General features: G+C 41.2%; 2 protein-coding genes across 2 annotated transcripts; one reads left to right on the top strand and one right to left on the bottom strand.

The window, feature by feature from the left end:
* Positions 1 to 697: 697 nt before the first annotated feature.
* On the bottom strand, positions 698 to 5,628 carry LOC4334630 (serine/threonine-protein kinase BSK5). Its single transcript, XM_015773004.3, has 10 exons — positions 5,257 to 5,628; positions 4,454 to 4,680; positions 4,226 to 4,361; positions 3,550 to 3,683; positions 3,359 to 3,464; positions 2,814 to 2,899; positions 2,554 to 2,742; positions 2,136 to 2,297; positions 1,467 to 1,583; positions 698 to 1,279 (listed from the first exon to the last, which is right to left on the bottom strand). The coding sequence occupies exons 1-10, from the start codon at positions 5,321 to 5,323 to the stop codon at positions 1,037 to 1,039; spliced, it is 1,467 nt and encodes a 488-aa protein (XP_015628490.1). The 5' UTR covers positions 5,324 to 5,628; the 3' UTR covers positions 698 to 1,036.
* A 9,699-nt stretch (positions 5,629 to 15,327) lies between these two features.
* Positions 15,328 to 22,933, top strand: LOC107275838 (argininosuccinate lyase, chloroplastic). Its single transcript, XM_015774729.3, has 11 exons — positions 15,328 to 15,628; positions 16,953 to 17,321; positions 17,466 to 18,204; positions 18,306 to 18,636; positions 18,946 to 19,113; positions 19,557 to 19,814; positions 20,006 to 20,113; positions 20,447 to 20,529; positions 21,659 to 21,944; positions 22,065 to 22,229; positions 22,458 to 22,933. Exons 4-11 carry the CDS (start codon positions 18,316 to 18,318, stop codon positions 22,701 to 22,703), a joined length of 1,635 nt encoding a protein of 544 aa, XP_015630215.1. The 5' UTR covers positions 15,328 to 15,628; positions 16,953 to 17,321; positions 17,466 to 18,204; positions 18,306 to 18,315; the 3' UTR covers positions 22,704 to 22,933.
* Positions 22,934 to 23,413: the final 480 nt, after the last annotated feature.

Genomic DNA, 23,413 nt, shown 5'->3' with positions numbered 1-23,413 from the left:
TTCTAACCTTTTGCTTTGTTTAAGTCATGTTTAAAGCGAACTGGAGGACCCAGTGTTAGTCTTTGCAATCCAAATGCAGCCATGTGTGGTTTTCTGGAAAAATCGCAAGAAAATTTTCTTACAAACAGATAAATAATCCTATATATACTAAGTGTAGTTAATGTTAATTCACTCTACTTATGAAGCCACATCATCTTAATTGTTTTTAGCCTTTGAATGATTCATCTAGAATGTAAATTGCATCTCTTTCTCCAAAAGACACTATACAGCCTAATCATTAACCTTTGGGTAATTGATAACAGTATAAAAATATATAAACACATGAAAAAAATAGTAATTGATAAAGGTATAAAAATATATTAACACATGGAAAAAATAGTATAGTAGGTAAGAAAGAAAATTGTAGAACTTGTATCTACTATCTACTATACTATAACATAATTCTTCTGTATCAACGCCTGGGTAACCATCTAGTTTAATACTGTTTGAACTCCTGTTTTAAAGAAAATTGGTACCATATATGACTCCCCTACTTTTCTCAGCCATTAATTGGCTAAAATAATGATAGCATTAAGCCATAGAATGATTATTTACCGGTGCTATAGCATCAAGAATACGTTATACGTGTTCTACTAATCAGAAAAAGAACATCGGGTATTTGCACAGTTGCACTGGAACACGCATGAAAAATGGCTGATTACTCACAACAGTCTTTAACTCTTGACGCCTCAGAAAAGTCTGCAAGTTGTGTATATACATGAATTGTGACGAAATAACATTAAAGCTTTACAATCTCACATCCACGGTTTGCTATTTGAATGCTAGTTGCCCATTTTTTGTACTTATGAATATATTGGAGGTGTCATAACAGCCAACCTAGGAGTTGTAAAACCACTGGAAATACCAATACAAGTTAGGGAAGACCAAAAAACAGCCCTATTGGTGGCAAAGCACTGGAGGACACCCAAAATGCAGGCGATCTAGGTACAGAAGAGAGGAGGCATCACATCATGTTTGAGGGCTATACAGTTCATCTCTATCTAGCATTCCTTTCAGCTTCCAAAGCGGCGCCTTGCTTGAGTTCTTCATGCCCTTCAGGCTCCATTCCCATGGCGAGATATGCCATCCCTTGAAGGTAGTGTGCAGTAGGCCACTCAGGAGATATGTCTGCTGCTTTCTTTGCATCCGCAAGGCCTTCTTGCAGCTTGCCGAGCACCATGTATACGAAACTTCGTCGTGCCAGCATAGTCGGAGACACCATTACACCAGTGTCAATGAACTGCAAAATGTTTAAAAACACAGCTTAGCAACCTGAAAATCAATCAGGAACACAGTTTTTTTAACCATAATCTTAATTTGAGGAAAAGTAATTGTTAATGTACAAGCAGCGAGGCTATCGAAAACAGAGTATAGATACAGGAAAGTGAATTAGATTCATGGACAACATTTGATACTCTAATACATACCCTTGAGTAGCACTCAACTGCAGTCGCAAAATCCTTGGATTGAAAAGCACTGTCTCCATGTTTCTTGACAAGAATACTATCAGATACTTGTTGGCCAGTCCAGGAATGGAAAGATACCTGTTATATACACCAAATTTTTAAGGTATGGGTCAGATATGAACGGGAGCAGTGCGAAAACATGGAAAACCTTCACGTTAAAAAAACTTGGACCAGCCAACATGGTGAGAAGTTAAGTTTTGTATGGGATATATTACAGGTCAACTGATGGATGTATAATATATCTTCAAAAGATACATAAATGTTCTATTGTACTTTCAGACCTATAGAGCAATAAAAATAAGCATGGTCAAACTAGTTAAAAGTTTAGCCTCGAGCTCAAAAGAATGGCACTTAAAACATGAGCTAACCATTAGGTTTCATTGGTCGAAGAGCATGGGCATCAACATAGACCATCTACTTTCTTCCTATCCTATGCCACAAAATGTGTGGGCTTTCAACATATTTTGTTTCATCTACACAATTGAAATATTCCAAGATGACAATAATGTAGTAATAAGTTCCGGCAGTTTATTCCTTTTTAGGGAAATGGCAGCAATGAGTTAGGGAAGGATCTATGGTACCAACAAGAATATTTCATTATGATAAGCTTAACTGACAAAAAGTTAATACCTCGAATGTTGCTCTTTCATCCTCACAATATCCATCATTCTCCAGCATCTCATGAACCTCATCAAGGTCTGCTCTGGCATAAACTTTCGCTATAGCAGATAACGAAATTCGCTCTGTATTTTCCTTATCATGTTGTATGCCTAGTAAAGCATGTGAAGGAGCCTGCACAGACAATTAAACATCGAGTAAGAAATATTAAGCTGGCAGGCGCGACACATTAATAAGGAGAAAGATGAGTTGGCGCATACTTCAAAAAACCATTTATGCTAACATAATATCAAATGAAAAGCAAAGGTAGCACGTTGACAGAAGACAAAATAGTTATCAAACGATTGTGTGGAGTTTTTTTCCTGCAGCTTTTTCAATATTACACAATACTGTTACTAGTCTAGAAAGTAGCAAGAAAAAGAAACATTACAGAAGCATCTTTCTGGAGGTTTCCAAGAGCAGACACCACCGATTTCAGGTTTGGCCGGTCACGACCTTCATACTGCAAGCAACGGGATGCTAATCGTATCAACTCAGTTCCATCAGAGCTGGAGACATGGCCTTCTAAGCAAGAGTCCATCAACACCAGGTAATTTTTTCCTCTTATAAGGTCAAGCGCCTACAGCAAAACCAAGCAAAGTGAATACTTATCTTGGGTAAGCAGAAAAGCAGGAAGGATAGATAACTTACATGGCTTGGTGGGATATGTTTTCCACTTAGGAGATCAAGCAAGATAGTACCAAAACTGTACACCACACTCTCTGGAATTACTCTGCCTGCAGAAAATGTAGTGGTTAGTAAAGAAATAGAGACTGTGTCTTTGATGGACAAAGTCATAAGAAAACGAGGTAGATTTTGCAACACAGAATTCTGTTGCTTCACTATGAGAGAGGTCGAATGCTAAATACTATCCCTTCATGAAAAACAAGTCCGTGCAGCTTACGTTGTTGCCTAATGTCTGTGGTTCATAACCATGGTACCATAGCTAAAAATAAACAAGGTGTGAATAGCTAAAAATAAACAATGGAAACCCAGCAATAACATTTGCATAGAATGATTTACCCCACTGGGGAAAATAACTAGCAAAGAACATGGACATACTCAACAAGTGTCTAAGAGTTAGCTCATATTACGCTCATATTACAAGTCCTTACTTCATGATCAAACATTAACAAATAAAATTCATGAAATGCATAACTCACAGAAAAAAACTTGCTTGTATGCACAACACATACCAGTCTTAAGGTACTCAGGAGGCGTGAAAGCCAAATTGGTACTATAGCTCTTCCCATCCCTGCTGTTCTTCATCAGACCGAAGCACGACAGTCTGGGGTTACCATCCTATGATTTATCATCAAAACATTACATGCCTTATTACTGGAAGCCCAAGCTAAGAAGTTACTAAGTAGCACAGGTACTGACTCACCACATCAAAGAGAACCCTGTATGCATGCAGATCATGGTAGAGAGCTCTCCCTTTGCTACTGCAGTACTCCAATGCCTGAGCCACATAGAATGCAGCTCGTACCCTCATTGCCCAGCTCAATGGCTTTGTCTCCCCTGCCAAGGATAACCACCATGAGCGCAAAATGTAGATAATCCAAATGCAAAGTGTCTACTCCTACTGAAAACGTTAAATGCAACAGGAGGCAAAAGCTCTCCAATTTACCATAACCCATACTAAGAACCTTAGATGCAATTGAGTTGGATATATATTCTAGAAAGGCAATAAATAATGAAAACATCTTGATGCCAACTACTAGTGTAGTACTCCAAACAGAACACTAATAACAAGCATTTATAGAAGAATAAATGCATTAATTTCTAGTTAACCCAGAAGAACAAATGTAGGACCAGACAAAAGAAACAGCAAAAAGAGTTTGTTGAAGGAATTACTTCAACCGTCTCCAACTGAAAGCAACAATTCAACATTAGATTCAGGTGACAAAAACACATCCATCCTTAAATAAGGGGCCCAATCTTATCATCTTTGATGCCTACATTTGTACTACCAAATCGGAAACAACATTTGCCAAAGCCCAATATGTAGCTGCAGCTAGTATAGAACAAGAAGAAAAAAAAGGTGAGCACCAAACACATACAGTGGAAGAGATGCTTTGCCAAGGTCTCGTGCGGCATGAACTCCGCGACGAGCAGCCGCTCGCCATTCTCGCAGCAGCAGCCGATCAGGTTGGCCAGCCGGACACTCCGCAGCTGCCCGACAGCCCTCGCCTCCTCCTGCACACACACACACGCAAGAACGGAGCCATTCAATCGAAGCGGCGAAGGCAAGGCAAGCACTGATGCAGATGGAGCAAAGCTGCACGAACCAAGAACTGGCGGGAGTCGGGCCAGGCAGAGCGGCCGAAGCGCTTGATGGCCACGGTGCGGCCGGTGCTGAAGAGGGTGCCGCGGTAGACGACGTTGGGCGCCTTCTCGCCGTGCTCCGACACGATGCGCTCGGGAGAGAACCCGTCGGTCGCCACCCGTAGCTCGTCGAGGCTGTACTCGGCGAACACCGGCACGCCGCTGCCGTCGTCCGCGGCGGCGCCATTCTCTGCACGTCAACAAAACCACACAGATAGCTCGGATCAGCACCAAAAAAGCACGACGCGCGCGTCGGAATCAACCACGGATTCTCGCGAAGAGGTCGCAATGCTCTCGACGCCAAGAGATTACCCCACTGAATCAAACGCAACCAACTCCAAACACTCGCAAGAGCAACCGAATTCGTCAACCCAACCGACAAAAAAAAACAAACAAAAAAAAACATCAAATCAGCAACAGGTTGCTAGAGCGAGAGAGAGAGTGAAAAAAAAAATGGGATCGTTGATGAGCGTTCACACAAAAACCACCCACTGGATCAGACCCATTTCACAGCGAATTCCAGCAGGATCAACAGCTCCACGACCGCAAACCAAAGCAGGAGAATTAGAGACGCAAACCGAGTTCCCCCCCCCCCCAAAAAAAAAAAAAAGATCCCCAGAAAAAACGCAGCAAAACCAGGCCCAAATGCAGGGCGCCACCGCAACAACCCCACTCCATCATCAACACGCGCACATCCGAAACCAGCAACCAAATCCCTCCCCCCCCCCCCCAAACCCAACCCAATGCGAGAGCGAGAGCACCATACCAAGCAGCGGCGACTTGAAGTGCGGCGGCCACCAGCACACGGAGAGCTTGGAGCAGCGAGCTCCCATGGACGCCTCCCTCCTAGATCTCGCCCTCACCTCACAGCAGCAGCAACGGCTCTCTCTCCCCGGCGTACTACTACTACCACCACCACCACCTCCTCCACCGCCACCGTCTCGGCTGCTTAGCTAGCTACTGGTAGGACTCGAATAGACTAATACTACTACTACTACTACGCGAGGAGGGGTGGGAGAGAGGAGGAGGGGGAGGGGGGTGGAGTGGCGTGTGTGGGGTGGGGGGTGGGGGTGTTTGGGTTGTGGATCCAAGGAAGGTGGTGGGCTTTCCGCTCCCTGCTTTCTGCTGTTCTTCCTCCTCTCCCTTTCTCCACCTCCTCCCCTTTATATATTGCTCCTGTTTTTTAAATCCTTCCTCTTGATCTAATAGCCTTTAGCTGTGGGTTTTTTCTTCTCCTTTTATTAATGCTTTTGAATTTGACTTAAACATGGTAAAATGATAAAAAAAGTCTGTAAGAAATCATATAAAATGCATGTCTTGTAAACCAGTATAATGGTGGGTCCGGTATATTAGAGTTAAACTATGAATGTGCACGGTATGTTTTAGTTTGAAACCGTTTTTGTTATATGTGCATCATATTTTTTTTTAGTAGAGTATTTATAGTTCATTTATAGCTCTAGAACTGCTACGGTGCTACCCGTGTTTCAATTTTTATCTACACACGACTGTTTACGTTGTCACACTTTGATTGTGTTTTTTTAACCGTGCGTAATGCTTTTGAATAACGTGGTTTCTAGTTACTGGTTTGCCATAACCATACAATGGTTTCTCAAATTTTGCTTTACATGTGTAGAAGACGACCAAGTAATATGATAATCAAATTGCTGAGGATAATCCCTAGCCCAAATTTAGATACAAAAGTAATACTAGCTTATAATATATTATCTTGACAGACGATAATTCTGATTAAAAACAACTAGTATTTGTTTAGGATAAATGAGGATGATTCTTGGCCCAATGTATAAATTGTTTGCTTTACATAGCAGAGGTAACTGCAACTTATCTATTTGAAAAAAAAAAAGCAGTCCAATGATATCTGTATATCAATGATTACTCCAAAACAAAACAAACAGTTAGTTAGGTAACTAAATTATTGATAGGATAACAAATACTCCAGCTCATAGTCACTTCAGTCACTACTCACTAACCTTTTCCAGTTTTTCAGCTAGTAACGCTAATTTTCTGTTTCAGATAGAGTACTTTCAGAAAGAATTCAGAATAGCTCGTATCTGCTGAAGCAACGGCAGGATGCTACGTAGCCCAAGCGTGATAACCTTGTATACCACTGACATGTGGCCCCGCTCGTTTGACGTGGCCCCACGTGCCTTTGGTGTCAAGATGCTTCAGCTCATGTTGGTTGTTTTTGCAGAAAATATTTGCGTTATTAGTTTTGCCAGGTAATTAATTTACTAATAATTTATAATAGTCATTGACAGTGGGACCACCTAACTTACAATTGTCACTGGTTCGTGGGACCACCAGCAGTTTGGAGCCAGTCTTGAACGGGACCACCATTTACTAATATCAAATTTAACACTAATTAAATTGGTTAGTTGTTCATACTACTAACTAAATTTCATAATTGTTTTAAAAAAAATCGAATTGGTTGTCAAAAATTGTCCTTGTTGCAAGCGGTCATATCATCAAAGTGGAGATAGCTGAATAGGCTCCATCTTTCCCCATCACAATTTGGACATGTTCATGTCAACAGTTTATATACACTGTTCTGTGAGTATTATGTGAGCAGGTAATCTATCCACTGTTTTTGTAGTAGTAGTTTTTTTTTTTGGGTAAGGTGAGAAACGGCGGCGAGTTGGGCACATGCTGCACAGATAAAGATGCATTACGAGGAAGGTCGCTGTTAAACAAAAGTTCTCGTCCTTAATTAACAGATAAACATCACATGCTGCCCTGTTAAGCAACGATCGATTTGACCAGGAGTACCAAGCAAAGACTTTAGGGACCAACGACTCTTGCATTCACAGCGCACAGAAGAAAATGGTTCCAGTTTTTTCAAATGCATGTGTTACTGAACAACGGAGTACATAAAAACATCATGAACAGTGAATATTAGAGAATGTGTTATTCTATGGCATTATCGCCCTAGGCTACAAATTATTTTTTAAGGAAATTAGGCTACAAAGGTTACCTTAGGTAGTGGACGGACAGGCTTAAAGCAGGAAAGTAGATGCATAAATGTTGACTAAACAAACAATGATTAAAGCTCTTCCAAAGGGAATCCATCCTCCATCGATCTAATTGTGATCATATAAGAAAATATAGTAAATATTAAACAGACTGAAAATAGTATTTATTACTACCTCCGTTCCAAAATGTAAGCTAAAAATGCTTACATTTTGGAACGGAGGTAATAAGTTACAAGCATGTGCTTACATTTTGGGACGGAGATAATAAGTTACAAGCATGTGCTTATATTTTGGGACGGAGGTAATAGGTTACAAGCATGCACCTACTAGTTAATTCAAATGTAAAGCCGGTAAAGAGAAAGTTCCTCTGAAACGCATGGTTTTAAAAACACATAAATAGAAAAAATGAACTATATAGGATGTCTCACCTTGTGAATTCATACGGGAATGTCGCAAAATAGTCATTTAATTGAATGAAATGCGCTCGTAGCGCAGTGGCAGGGTCGCTGGCACGCACCCCATTGGCCCGGGTTCGATCCTTGTCGAGCGCCCTTACCAGGGGAAATATTTACCTCTTCGTTCTTAAAACCATTGACACCAAGTCCTTTCTTGGTGTCCAACCTTTTTCTTTTGTCATTTAATTGAATAATGTGCATGAAAAAAATAAGCATAAAAAATCATGAGGTAAAGACCTCGGATTTGTTTTCCTACCAACTCCCTTTAGAATGGCCCATTTTATAAGATTTTCAAAGGAAATATAAAGCATTAATCTTTCGTTCCTAATCTCCATAGGAATTTTTTCGTAAGGATTCAGGGTCATTTTGGTTGATGCCGAAATATGCCATACTAAATTACTGTCACTTTAAGTAGTACATTGGCTAGCATTTGGTTTGCTAGCAAAGGATACCAATAACACATAAATTGAAAAAAAAAACATTGGTGCTACCAAAAGTTAAGTTTTGACATTATTAAAATTTTAGCACGGTAACAAACCAAACAAGCCCACAAATCCTCCTAACATCCTCTTTTTTTTTAAGGGAGCCATGTCCAGGGTTTACGATTCCGAGATGGCCTTCCATTTCGGGCTTTGGCGGAATGACGGCTTTCGTGAAATCTGGTGAAAAGCCGGTAGATTCCGAACAAATTTTATAAACCAAAATTTGAATACAAATTCTCTGAGTTTACCGATAAGTTTGCGAAAACCGGTCGGTTTTGACAAAATTCCGAGTGAAATCATCGAAATTTCAATCGGTAACTAGAAAAAGAGGTAATTAAATTGAAAGTGTTTTTCTTTTTTTTTCATTCGTTATTCTTTTCTTTTCTACTGTAAATTTCAGTAAATACACGGAATACATCTTTTTTTTCGAAATTTTATGTCCTAATAGGTTCTATGAATATCATATTGTTTATAAGATTTTATTTTATTTTTTTGTTTTTTATCAATTCAAATTTGATCATCGAAATCTCAAACGGCTTCTAGTTTCGAGCCTTGTCAAAACCTCGAAAATTCGCAGAATTCGACCGATTTCCATTGGAATTGTGAACCCTGGCCCTGTCACAGCTTGGCCCTAGTTGGGAGAAAACCGGGCATTTAGCTTGCTTGCCTGTAGAGGGGTAAATAGCATGAGTAAATATATAGGCCAATTTAACTACATGATATGTATGGTAGATATCTAAAAAGCTATCACGACTGAAAGACACTATAAAAGCCTGATAATTTGTTGGATGCCACTTTCGGCTCAATTGGAGAGAAATTTTAAAAAGACGAGAATGCTTATAGGGTCAAAAGCTTTTTAGCTGAAGCTACAATGAAGATGAAAACATGCTGTATACTAACGATGTATTTAGGCTGATGATAAATTTAGAGTTGTATGATTTCTAAATCTATTATATTATTAAAGTAATAGAAAAAGGAGCCTCCACGTTCGCTCTCATGGCCTAGAAATTCTCACATTAATCGGAGAAAAAGAAAAGGCAGAGTCCATATAGAAATACAATTTAGAAATAGCCGAAATTCGGAATTAAAAAATAAGGAATATTAGAAGAGGATACTAGAGTCCATATAGAAATACAATTAGAAAATAACTGAAATTCAGAATTAAAAATAAGGAATATTAGAAGTATAGTATAGAGTCCATATAGAAATACAATTAGGAAATAATAGAAATTTAGAATTAAAAATAAGGAATATTAGAAGTAGAGTCCATATAGAAATACAATTAAGAAAAAAATAGAAATTCGGAATTAAAAAATAAGGAATATTAGAAGTAGAGTATAGAGTCCATATAGGAATTTAAAACTAACTAAAATTTGGAATAAACATAATAAAATTAAAAGTAGATTTTTTAGAGTCCGTATAAAAATACAATTTACAAATAACTAAAATTCGAAATTAAGAAAAACATGGAAATAAGAATTTAAAGTCAATATAGGAATACAATTTAGAAGTAACTGAAATTCGAAATTAAAAATTAAAGAATATTGAAAGATGAGTTTAGAGTCCACATAGAAATACAATTAGAAATAATAAAAATTCAGAATAAAAATAAATAATATTGGAAGAAGAGCATAGAGTCTATATAGAAATACAATTTACAGAAAATTCGGAATTAAAAAAAAGAAATATTAAAAGACGAGTCTAGAGTCCATATATGAATATATATAATTTACAAATAACTAAAATTTGATATTAAAAATAATTAATAACTAACACGTATATAAAATACAATATGAATATTACACATTAGTAGTTTTGTAAAGTTATTGCAAAATTTAAAATTATGATGTCATTGTAATATATTTAAATAATATAATGAGAAAACATATATGCTATTATATGAGAGAAAATATAATGATGCTAGCCGCGCAATCTGCGCGGGCACCATGCTAGTTTTTATAATAATATTATGTTTGAAGCATGTGGTATAAAGGGCGTTCTCGTTTTTTTTAAGAATTTATCGTTCTAATTGAGACAAAAATATCCTTCAACAAATCACCAATTTTTTAACTATCTTTTGGTTGTAACACTTTCTCACGATGTCTCAAATTGTATAGATTTTGGGTGACCCGCAACAAAATTTGTCAAATATAGGAGTATATTGTGAAGAGCTTCGTCTTGCTTGCACTTGCAGAGAGTTTCAGGCGTACGTACAGTCTGCAGGTCTGCATTGCCTCCGGCAGCAACAGAAGCCGAGGAAGCGAAAGCAGCCATGGGCTGTCGCGTCGAGGAGCCCTACAAACAAACCGTGCGCCCGCGGCGGCAGGCGGCGGCAGCGGCAGAGGCCCGGCCAACACGAGCACGGGCCACCAGCCACAGCACCAGTACGTACTACTAGTACACCACCACCACCCTACCCACCCCTGCACGAACGGCGACACGCACCGCACGGCCGCACGCACGCACCGCGCGCGGCGGACAAGCAAAGCACAAGCGGCAGCACAGGGCCGGCCAGCCTCGTGAGCCCTAGCCAGTACTAGTACTCCTCCAGTAGCCAGTAGTAGTATCATGTCCGCCCATGCACCTCCGCATCTCTGATCACCTCGATCTCACCATTTGCTCGAGTGAGCCAGGCAGCAGCGTCGCACCGCACACTGGACGTCGGCACGCTCTGCACCACAAGCAGCACCAGCAGACAGATCACACAGATGGGAAGGCCGACGTGCAGATTGTGTTGTGTGAGAGAGAGCTCTTTCTTCTCCGTGCATGTGCCTGAGGAGAAATCTTTTGCTTGTCACTGCTGCTGTGCCACGGCCACGGGAGACGGGACCGACGCGTATCCGGCTTCAATTCCATCACGCACTGGTACGTGTGGATGGAGTCGTCAATCAATATCAAATCAATCAGTTCGTGCGTGCGTGCTTCCATACATCTCGTCCGTCCTGCCTCACAGGACAAACACACTGCAATACGGAGTATTCAGCTCACGAAAAAACTGTGGTTTGCTGCTGTATGAAGAACAAAATTAAATACGCCCACGTGTGTGTGAAATCCGCCGCTGCAGTAGTGCAGTACTCCCGGCCGCACCGCGTACAGTACGTACTACAGGTACGCTGCGTGTGTAAGTATCCATGAATATCCGCCATTGGATCCTGGCGCTCGTACCCAACGTACCAGATGACACGTCCCTGTGCTGCTGCGAACATGTGATTATGAAGCAATTCCATTTCCACAGTGATTATGAAAATAATCCCATTAGAAACGGAGGAGAAGTCCACATGGCACTGTGGATTTACGTCTACGGAGTACTTCAGCTAGAGGTGAGGTGAGGCGGAAAAGGAGATTCACCGAACGAAATGAATCAACCGAGGAATAACCCGGCTTACGTGCGAGCGTTCCTTGCATGCGTGCACTGGATTCGGGGATTCGGCCGATCCGCGAGCACGGCACGACTTGTTTCGTCGCGCGCGAGGCTGGCGGATTCGCGGGTCGATTCGCCGGCGCGCACAGGAGTGGAGTGGAGAGTAATGTGTCGATCGAGTGGCCTCGGAAGTTGGGGCTACAGATAGAAGAGAGGGGTAGCTTGCAGAAAACCAGGACGGATTTATGCATGCAGAGCCTCCGTCACGTCGTCGATCGGCAATGCACCATTGATGCGAGGTGAAGGTCGGGTTGGTGGCAATCATGGCCCTGTAGCAATGGGCGCCGCAGAGATCAGATGGTCGGAGTTGAGTGACAGATATTCTTTCTCCGTCGATCTCTATCCATGCTGCTGCTGCTGCCTGCACGCATGCATACAGTGTTCGTTCCTACTCTCAGCTCTCGTCTCCTCCTGCTCATGCATGATGCGCGGCTATATGGCTGGAGTAGAGTACCTAGGTATAGCACGGTGCACAGCTCTAGCTTTAGCTAGCGACATGTTGGATCGAATCTGGCCTGTTTGGTTTGCAGGGACTTACTCTCTAAGTCTCTTTCATATCGAATGTTTAGAAACTAATTTAAAGTATTAAACATACACTAATTATAAAACCTATTTCATAACCTTGGACTAATCCGCGAGATGAATCTTTTGAGTCTAATTATGCTATGATTTTGACAATGGGATGCTACATTAAACTTTTGATAATTATAGATTAATTAGGCTTAAAAAATTCGTCTTGCGGATTAACTCTCATTTATGGAATTAGTTTTTTTATTAGTATATATTTAATACTTCAAATTAGCATCCAAACATCTGATGTGACATGGGCTAAAAAGTTTTAGCCCCATCTAAACACCCTAGCTCAGCTCTGACATGGAAGATCTTCCCAACAGTTATCAACGCCAACAACAGATCGTATTCTGCGTTGCGTTGCGTGTGCATGCTACTCGATGGGAGTACTATATACTCCTATATTAAGGCTGTGTTCAGAGGCAACATATCCTATACACACCGGCCCTCACGTGTACACACGTGCACATCAACTAAAAAATGTCACCAAAAAATCTAGAAAAAATCATACACATACTTTCAATTGTATTACACCTAGGGTTAAAATCTTAACGTCAAATTCATTATATTTTAGCCGTAACAAAAAAACAAAAAATCTGACAGTTTTAAGGTTGCAATTTTGTCAGAATTTTATCTTTTTTGTTATTCTCTATGTAGAATGAATTTGAAGATGCGACTTTGCACGTAGATGTAATACTATTGAAAGTACATGTATGAATTTTCTTAGAATTTTTTGTAATAATTTTTAGTTGGTGTACACGACGCGAGGGCCTGTGTGCATAGGATACGCTCCCGTGTTTAGATTAGAGGTGTAAAGTTTTAATGTGTTATAGCAGATATACGAACGCATATTTGAAATATTAAATATAGACTAATAACAAAACAAATTACAGAATCCGTCTGTAAACTGCGAGATGAATTTATTAAGCCTAGTTAATCCGTCATTAGCAAATATTTACTGTATCACCACATTATCATATCATGGAGCAATTAGGCTTAAAAGATTCGGCTCGCAATTTACATGCAGTCTGTATAATTAATTATTATTTTTATTTATATTTAATACTCTATACATATGTCTAAACATTCGATGCGACAGTGTAAAAATTTTACCAGGAGATCTACACAGGGCCTAACCCCAGCTACTGATCTGATCAGCTAAACGAAGTTGATCTCCAGGCTGCTTAGATTAGACTGTTTTGTGTTTGTATCCCTCTAAAGTGCGGAGGAAGTGATTCCATTCCGTGGATAGCTAGGCCTTGCGCGCAAGCGACGCGAAGCCGCGAACGAACTGAAGCCAACCTGGATTAAGTTGAGGGCAGCTAGAAAGCGTCAAGGCCTGCAGCCCATCGGAGAGGCCAGCATACAGATGCTTATCAGATTACGCCGCCTTTGTTTATGTTATGCAGATGTGCTAATCAATTGCTCCCCAAAACAACGAAAGCGAAAGGGAGCGAGCGAGATGAGATGCTGCATGCTCATGCTTAATTATATACTCCTACTCCTAACAAGAGAGGGACCATGTAGGTACGTACGTACAGCTGACAGTTGTTTGTACCTGCTGGTTGCTGGATTCCTTTGAGGCTTAATCAACCAGCAGGGGGTGATTAAAAATAATCTGAAGTGTCCAAAGAGAAAGGAAAGAAACAAACATCAGTAGCTGCATAGTAGCATGTATAGCAAGGGGTAGTAGAAAGGAGGAGAGGGAGAGGCAGAAAGGAGAGGGAGGCAGGGGAAAGCGCGGTGTCCCCGTGGCGTCGCGGGCGCGGGGGGCACGGCGGCAGCAGAACGTGTGCAGCGTCGTCCCCACGGCCACATGCTGTCGTGTCGTGTCGCCTCGCATATCGCCTTCGGTCGTTCGTTCGTCCCCCACACCTCCACTTTTCGATCGACCTGCGGCTGGCGCAGGATGCAGTACGAAGCAGTCCAGTCCTTCCTATCCTACCTCGGCGTTCTACTAGTGTCGATCAAGCATCGAAATGGTATACTAATACTACTGCACATGCCCATGGGCCATGGCTTGATGGCTAGATGATGACATTTTTATCTGCGTTGCTCTCATCCACCTCAGTTTTTTGGCGTTTTTGGTGATATAATAAGGGCGAAAAGCACCTTGGTATGTATAATCGGTAATCCCAGACACCTGTGTGTTTCTTTGAACTCGACTTGTCAATTACTATGTATCTGGCTCACACCTAGTGGATTAACAGGTGATGAGTGAGTGGTACATCAAATGATACTGCGAGACATGTGCTGATCTAGAAAAATCGAAAAAAACGGAAGGAAGAAATTAAGAAGCGAGCTAGACATGACGGCTCGGTGATGATCAGGGCCAAATAGCGAGCAAGAAAGTGAACCGGAGGCATAATGGGCCGGCGGGCACTTAGCCTGCTCGGTTGCAGGCCAGTAGTAACGGGCCCCCGCGGTACACGAGAAGAGGCCCAATAACCATGGTTTGACCGTCATGGGTTGCCTTGCAGAGTAAGTTGGTGATGAACTGTTGATCGCCGCTCTCTCTCTCTATCTCAAAGAAAAGGAGAAAGGGTTGGTAGAATGGTAGTGGTCGCTGATCGAGTAGTTCGTACTGTGCACTGCATCGGCATCGCCTGCTACCATTTTTGTCGTCGCGTGACTGGAAATAGAAGCTGGAGGGCAAAGGCTGCGCAACCGCGCCGCGCGGTGAGAAAGAACACCTGTTTGGCAACTGCGCGGTGAAAAAGAAGAAAAAGAAGAAGAAGAAGCCCACATGTTTCTGTTTTGTTTTCTTTTACGTTTGAACGACGCTGCGTGTATGTGACTGGTGTGTGGGCTCCACCACGTACGAGCTGTTGCTCGTCAGTGGGATGACCAGCCAATGCAACGCAAAAGTAGAGAGAGGGGTTTGCGCTGCTACGACGTCGATCTCGTGTATATCATGCAACGCTCCCCTCCTCTTCTTCGTGCAAGGACGCAATAGCTAGAGCCACTTCTCCAGAGAACGAGAGAGAGAGAGAGAAGGCTTAGGTTAGAATGGCTCCCGTTCTCCTGGTGGTGGTCGGCTCGTCGGCGGCGGCGTGGGCCGACGTGCCCGCCGGCAGCCGGGTGCAGGTCGTGCAGGTAGCCTGCGGCGCGAGGCGTCCGGCGACGACGTCGATGGCGGTCCGCTGCGTCGGCCGCGGTGGCGGCAAGACGGGTCCGGTCCTTGGCAAGCCTTCCGACGACGACGACGACGACGTACGTGCATGTATGGATCTCCTCCTTTCCCCTCCTCCTTCTTTACAGGTTTTCGCCTGCACAAAGACGGTCTATGAAGTAGTCGAAGCGTGTTCTTTTCGTGTCTTTTCTTGTGTTCTGCTTGTGCTGTTGTGCATGTCGGCTGTCGCGCGTTTCCTGCGTCAGATCGAACCAAGTATTTGTTTCTTGGGTTCAGGCGTTAAGCAGGTGCGTTTCTTGGGGTTCTTTCTTGTTTCTCCCTGTGCATGACGCGTTCCTGAGCCAGATCGAACCAAGTATGTGTTTCTTGGGTTCAGGCGTTGAGCAGGTGCGTTTCTTGGGGTTCTTTCTTGTTTCTCCCTGTGCATGATGCGTTTGCTGCGTCAGATCGGACCAAGTGTGTGTTTCTTGGGCTCAGGCGTTAAGCAGGTGCGATTCTTGGGGTTCTTTCTCGTTTCTGCTTGTGCGTGTTGCGTTCTTGCATCAGAACGTACATCAGACGTACCGTGCGCATGACATTGTTTTGTTTGCCCCTGTTTGCGTTCTTGCACGAGATCGTGCTTTGCTATGCTCTTGTTTCTCGTTTCTGCTTGCTCGTGTTGCGTTCTTGCACCAAATCGTGCATGTACGACGTACGCACGTTGTTTGCTTCGCTCCTCTATTCCTCTTCTCTTGCCTATCACGCAGGAATCTTTGATCAGTTGATTTCTTGCACGTACACGTACTTACCACCGGTCAGACTCAGATCTGCTCGTTTAATTTTGACCTGTTTATCGACGATCCATCACCTCCGTCCTTATTTTTCCTTGCAAGTTTTGCCTGTGCAAAGTCGGTCTGAAAAGCAGAAGCAGGTGTGTTCTTTTGGAGTATTTCTATTTTCAGCTTTGCTCGTCCGCGTAGCGTCCCTGCACGCACCAGATTCAAGGAGGTGTGTTTCTTGGGGATCTTTCTTTTTGTTTCTGCAAGTGTATGGTTCTTGCACCAAGTCGTGCATGTATGTTGTTTTCTTTGCTCCTGTTCATCGATATTTGGGCCTTTCGTTTGCTGCGAAGCTTGCAGATTTCCTTCTCTTTTTACCGAAGCTGTGGTTCCTTTTTTTTTTCAGAGAAGAAATTAGAAATACAACGGATTCCAGTTGTTCTTGTGAGATATTTTTTAGGATTTTGTTTGTGACGTCCTATTCGATCTTCTGATGCACCAAATCTCTTATTAATTTCCAAGCTACTGCTTTTGTTACTGTTGAAGCTTCAGTTTTTTTCCCTTTCTGAAACGGAAGCTTCAGTTTTCTGGTTGCTTTGAAACTAGTAATAATAGTTTTGATGGCTAATTTGGTCTCTGTTTGCGGCAAATTGCAGACGAAGCTGGTCAAGATCGCCTTCAGGATGGCCGTGGTGACGGCCGTTTTCTTGAGGAGAGTTCAGGCGAATTCCAACTGCGCCGACATGTCTCTGCAGGTGTCGAGCCTGCAAGAGGAGTGCGCCCGTTTCCTGGATTCGTTCGTGGCCGGGGAGGAGATCGCGGGCCACGACGCGGTCCGCATGCTCGTCGGCTGCCATGACAAGCTGACCGTGGTTCTCTCCGCCTACGGCGGCGCCGGCCGGGACGACGTCGACGAGGGACAGGCGCCGCCGGTCGTCGTCCCGCCCGGAGGACAGATCGACACCCACCTCCTCGACTTGTTCCTCATTGGGACCTCCGAGCTACCAACCAACTGGTCTGACAGAGTAAGGACACTGATCGATGATCGATCTGTTGTAGTAGTAGCTTTTGTTGTTGGTTGAGCATTACTACATTACATGTATGGATTAACTTACTGACCGACTGTCTGTGTGCATTGATCGATCGCTTTTGCTTGTGAATTGTGATAGACCCTCGTTGCCCAGCTGACGTGCTCTCTGTACCGGGCAATTGAAGCAGTCACCAAGTTCATCGCCACCACGGAGAAGGGGGTTCCTCTCGAGCAAGCAGATGCAGAGGGGAGGTCTCCTCCACCTCCTGAAGAGGAAGGAGGGAAAGCGTAGATGTTACTCAGTCAGCAGAAAGGAGGAAGGAGTACTTTTTGGGAGGTCATTAGAACTCAGTCAGCAGTAGTAATCATCCTAAGTACGGAGAAGTAGCATTTAGTTCTTCTGATGTTTTGGAACCTTACCATGCTGTTTAGTATTCCTAATTAAGTCCTACTGCTACTATCATGTAGTAACGTGCTATCCGCCGATGGTTATCAAATAACATCATGTGAACTTTGCAACAGCTGCTTCTTTTTAGTAAGTAATAGTTCATTCCCTTTTGTTAAATCTTGATCTTCTTTCTCTGTGGCTTTGCTTAAATTTGCTCGATTTCGTTTAGAAGAAATCAGCCCAACTGATTCTTTTCCTAAATACGAGAGACAGATGATCTTATCTCTAAGCTATTTTCCTGGAGACGAATCGAAGCGAATCCTAGATCCCACGATGATAGTTAGGGCACGGCAACGATGGTATTTATAGATAGGGCACGCACGAAACGGAGGAGACCAAACCAAACCAAACCAAACCAAACCAAACCGAGGTGAAATTGAACCGGCGCTCCCTCGTCTTCCGTCGCCATCGCCGTCGCGTCGCACCCAAGGTATCTGCTTCAATTCAGCCCTGCTTGCTAGCTACCGCTTCACGATCTACACAGATCGAACTGAAACTTGATGAGATTTGTTCAATGTTCATGGCTGACAGGTGACGGGTAATGGGGGCGTGCTACTACTACCAACCCCTCCGGCCGCCGCCGTGCCCTTCCGTTCCTTGCGGCCAAAAGGCACAGCGGCAACCTCTCTTTCGCAGCAGCCATCAGAGTCTGCATGTTGCATCTAAGGCGGCCGGGCTGACCAGCAGCAGCAGTAGATCAAAAGATGTGAAGTTGAGGGCTATCTTACATGAGGACAGTGTTACTGGTGTTAGACCATGGTTTAGCCTGTTCGGAATGTCCTTTTCTGATCTTTATGATCACTTCCCTGAATCTGTCTGGGACATCTGTGAGGATTCCCCTGCCGAAGCTTTTGAGAAGAAGGTAATAGAATTTGTTTTCTCCTTTACAAACTTAAGTGTTCTTAACCATCTTCTTGATTCTTGAGTGCAAATTTCATTTTCATTATATTGTTACTGTCAGTTTTCTTGTCAATAACTCAATACTCATGTTTCAAGCTAAAGCAAAGACTTCCCTTTTTTTTTTAAAAAAAAAGATTAATTGATCATGATTGACAACAACACGGGAGATCTCTACTGTATACAGGTTTAATTTGTTTTTGGCCATATATAGGGTAATTAGGGTACATTTTTCTACTTGCGCATCTTTACTAATTCTAATTCTGAGGATCAGGAGCATAAGGGGTGGATGCAATTTCGGAGTGAAATGAACAGCAGATACAACAAAGCCGTGGACATAAGTTTTGACGATAGGTTTGCTGATTCCATTGTGTTTGACAAAACACTCTACAAGTATGCAATTTTGGGTTGCAAGGTCAATGCGGATGGGATTATGAATCAGGTATTCTCAGCATGTGCAATCACTCATACTTCTCCCTTCCGAAAATATACTGTTTAGTCACCCATTAAATTTATTTACACCAGATGCCACTGTCTTCATGCCTAATGATTTAGTATTGACCAACGATTTATGATAATTTGCCAAAATTGCTTCCTGGATGTGCTAGTTTAGGGCCCGTTGCTATAAATTTCTCTCAAGAGCAAACAAAACACAAGTTTCTTCGTTAAGAAGAAGAGAAATGACATACCATGGTGGTGAACAAACCAAGCACTTAAATAACGATGTTTTTTTTTTGAAACCCTAAATAACGATGTTTTGACAACCGCGTAGATAAAATAATGCCCCTCAACCATGGAAGATCAATATATTAGTATACCTCTATATAGTCTCGTCAATAGGCCTTTTATATATGAGATATCTTACGAAAACATCTGTTGTTGTAGGGTGTTATATCTGCCAGTGAAAGAAATAAAATTATCCATGCTCTTGAAAGGATAGAAGGTGACATTGAGATTGGAAAGTTCAAGTGGAGAGATGGCGCTGATATTCATACAAGCATTGTGGAAGCACTTGCTGATATGATTGGGGACAAAGCGAAGGATCTTGCAGTGGAAAGTAAATATGATAGTTGCCTCATGATACTGGAAACATGGTCCAAAAACTCCATTGATCATATTATGACTCAATTGAAACAACTTCAGGTTTGTTTTCTTTTATCTTTTTAGTTTCATGGTATACTCTAAAACGTTGTTTGGGAAGATATATATGCACTTGATTGTTTAATTATGACCCTTTTTCCTTTGTTCACTCGCTATATTAGATTCATGTTAGTTTTAGCATACATTCGTAGTATGTGGTTCAATTAAAGCTGTATGATGATTTTCTGTTGCAGGTTGCTCTAGTTCTGTTAGCAATAAAAAATGATGGGGTTATCCTTGGTGAGAGAGAGATTGAGGGCACCACATGCCTGGAGAGTCTTCTTCTGCGCATTGTCAAAGTGGTAATTTTCCAACATGGACTCAAGTATCCTTGGCAGCATAGAACCTTTTCTTTTCTCAAACACGCAAGAGAATTGCGTATCATTTCATCAAAGAAGCTTAAAACTGTCTGGTACGTAGATGAACATAATAACAATACTTACTTATTTGGGAGTCTTGGGACTGCACCAAAACCATAGAGATGGGAATGTGCAACCGAATGTACTTCTTAACATAACAGGCCATATCACAATGAATCTGTGTTTGCTGCTCACATAAATATTTCATTACCTATTTATTGCCCATTTCGCCTTGTATTGTATCTAAACCAGTTTTCTGCCCTTTTCATTATATAGCTAGACTATGATGCTTCCAAACTTCGTTCCTATCATGGAAGCATTTCTTGCTCAAATGATGGTGTCATGCTTCTGAGGACCAGGTTTTTGCTGCTACTAGTTTATCATTTTTACGCCCCCAATTTACATCTCCAGCTCTCCCACCCTCTTCAATATTTTGTTCACTTGCTTCTATTAATTATTTATGTGAACAGGGGCATAGTTCTGTATTTTTAATATGTACTTCTATACTCTTTTGATTGAGCCAATTTTATCTTCCATATATGTGTCTCTAAACAAAGAAATGATATCATAGGCTTGATTAATTATTGCACTTTTTGATGGGAGATTAATCTATCTATTAATTTACTAAAGTAATAGAAAAATAAGCCTCCACGTTAGCTCTCGCGACCTAGAAATTCTCATATTAATCGGAGAAAAAGAAAAACGTAATACATATACAAATACTCCTACAATTTAAAATAGCTAAAAATTCAAAACTAAAAATATAAGGAATATTGGAAGAGGAGACTAGAGTCAATACCAACATACAGTTTGGAACTAATGAAAATTAGAAATTAAAAATAAGAAAAATTAAAAGTACAGGTTAGAGTATATAGGAGTACAATTTAGAAATAACTAAAATCCGATATTAAAAATAATTAATAACTATCATGTATATACGAAATATGAATACTACATATTGGTAGTTTGGTAAAGTTAGTACAAAATTTAAAATTATGTTGTCATTTTAATATATTTTAATTAAAAAATATATACTATTTTATGATAGAAAATATATGGATGCTTGCCACGCAATCTGCATGCAGGCTACCATGCTAGTTATTATTATACTAATGGTAGTAATCGTCCTTTTTTTTGGTGTTGCGTTCTCCACTTTTAATCCGATGTTACTTCATAGGAACTTTGACTATTCTAGGGGTTTTTGAAACGCAACTATTTCTAGGTGTTATAAATATTTAACTATGTTGTGCTTGTTATGCTTCATAAACTTGCCCGCCAAGTGCAATCTAAGAAGTTACGCACTTCTAAATTTTAATATATAGCAAGTCATCATGACTAATTTCTAAAAAGAGGGAAAATGTCACATTGTTTGGTTCGTAATGTTTGCTTTAAAATTTTTAAAAAGGAAAACCTATTTTTTTAAATACTTCTAATACCCCATGAGCCCTATAATTTTTTTGCTCATCTTTTACCATCTAAACTATGCAGCTATCCAGAAAATCAGATGTTTTCCAAGCTTTCTTCCATGGCCTCGTTTGCAGAATCAATCAACAATTGCATCCCCAACCATCTAAGGCAACTGCTTGAGAAGGTTTTGTCCAGGAGGAATATACTGTTACTCACACCAAATGGTGAAACAACGATATATGACACAGTCCTATCCAAGTTTGGTTCCATTGAACAGACAAGGCATCATGGAGATGTTGCTATCTCAAAATGTCTAAATATTGGATTTCGAAATGTACGTGAATCACCTCAGACATGTGAAATCGAGGTAAAAATGATCTTAAATTTTTGCCGGGTAAAAATGATCTTAAATTAGCATATTCGTAAAGCGTGTCATCCTACATCATGGTATAGATTGGTTCTAACAAAGTGTGTTTTCTTGGGATAGGACGCTAAGCACTATTTATTTTCTAGCACTAAATCTGTGGTCGAAATTCTCGATCTATCCATACAACTTGTTCTAAGGATCTTGTTTGGCATGGAAAAGGCCCAAAATTCCCTCCCAAGAGGATATCATGATGTTATGAGGTTTACACATTTCCTGACAACGAAGGTGAGAGTTTTGCTTTTTTTTTTATAGGTAACTCCGGTATTTCATTTTATTTTTGCCGTATGCCTTAATTAGCTCGAGTTCATTTGAATCAGGCTTATCATTCTTTCTCACAAAAGAAAGCTAAACATGAGTACTCCATTATGATTTGGAGGAATAATAACGTATTAGTCTCAGCCTTTCCATGCTCTAGCAAATGGTTAATATGTTAATGGTATTTGCAATGAGCAGGGAATCGATTTGGGCACAGCTTATGCCTTGGTCCATCTGTGCTTGGATAAAAAGCTCCAACCTTCGGAGCTCATTCTAGACAAACACGAGCTAAAGCAGATCGATTTTCACTGTGAGCGTGCTCATTACCTCCTGGAATACAAAGGGAGCATCTTTGGTGATTCCACCGATCTGGATGCCTGCAAGAAGATGCTGAAATGGTGTTGCAAACTTCGCATTGATCCTGCTGCGACCATCTCTTCTTGATTCCCACGATTCAATGCACTCAATAGAGAATTAGGGATATTGTGCTATCTCGAACTCATGTTTAATTAGCAACGAATTTGGTAGTCATCACGTTTAATTAGCAAATGTATTCTCATATATCAAGATTGAGTTAGGGTCCTATTATAGTCTAATGGACTTGAAAGTGCATGAACCTGTATTCGTTGTTATGGCATTAGATTATGAATGTGCAAGTTGCCAGTCACATGATAATCTTGATCCCTGTGAAGATCATCCAATACAGCAATAATTAAGTGCACAAAAGTAACTTAAAATCTCTGCGCCCCATCATTTCGCTTATTCGTGGAATTTAAAAATAATCTGTGAAAAACTTTTATATACATATTCTTAGCGATCTAAAAGCAAAGGCTAAAAAATAAACTTCGATGAAAAAAAACCCAAAATCAACTACAAATTTAAGGTTGAAAAATTCAAATTTTAGCTGATAAGCATAAACAAAAAGATGAGGTTGCTACAACATGTACTATTTTTAAAAAGCTGAAACACAACCAAATCACCTCGTGAAACATTTTTCTATAACGTATGAAACAACAGTTTTAAAAAAAAATGGGCGTCATTTCACCCTATATAAAAACAATGTTTCAACAAATAGTGAACGAATGTTTTAATTCACTGCAACATTTGATCCATACATAGTAAAACATCACGAGTATACTTTACTAAAACATTGT

This window comes from Oryza sativa, chromosome 3 (assembly GCF_034140825.1).
Source record: "Oryza sativa Japonica Group chromosome 3, ASM3414082v1".
Taxonomy (NCBI): domain Eukaryota; kingdom Viridiplantae; phylum Streptophyta; class Magnoliopsida; order Poales; family Poaceae; genus Oryza; species Oryza sativa.
The sequence above is the reverse complement of the archived record's forward strand: the minus strand, read 5'-3'. Positions and strand labels throughout refer to the sequence as shown.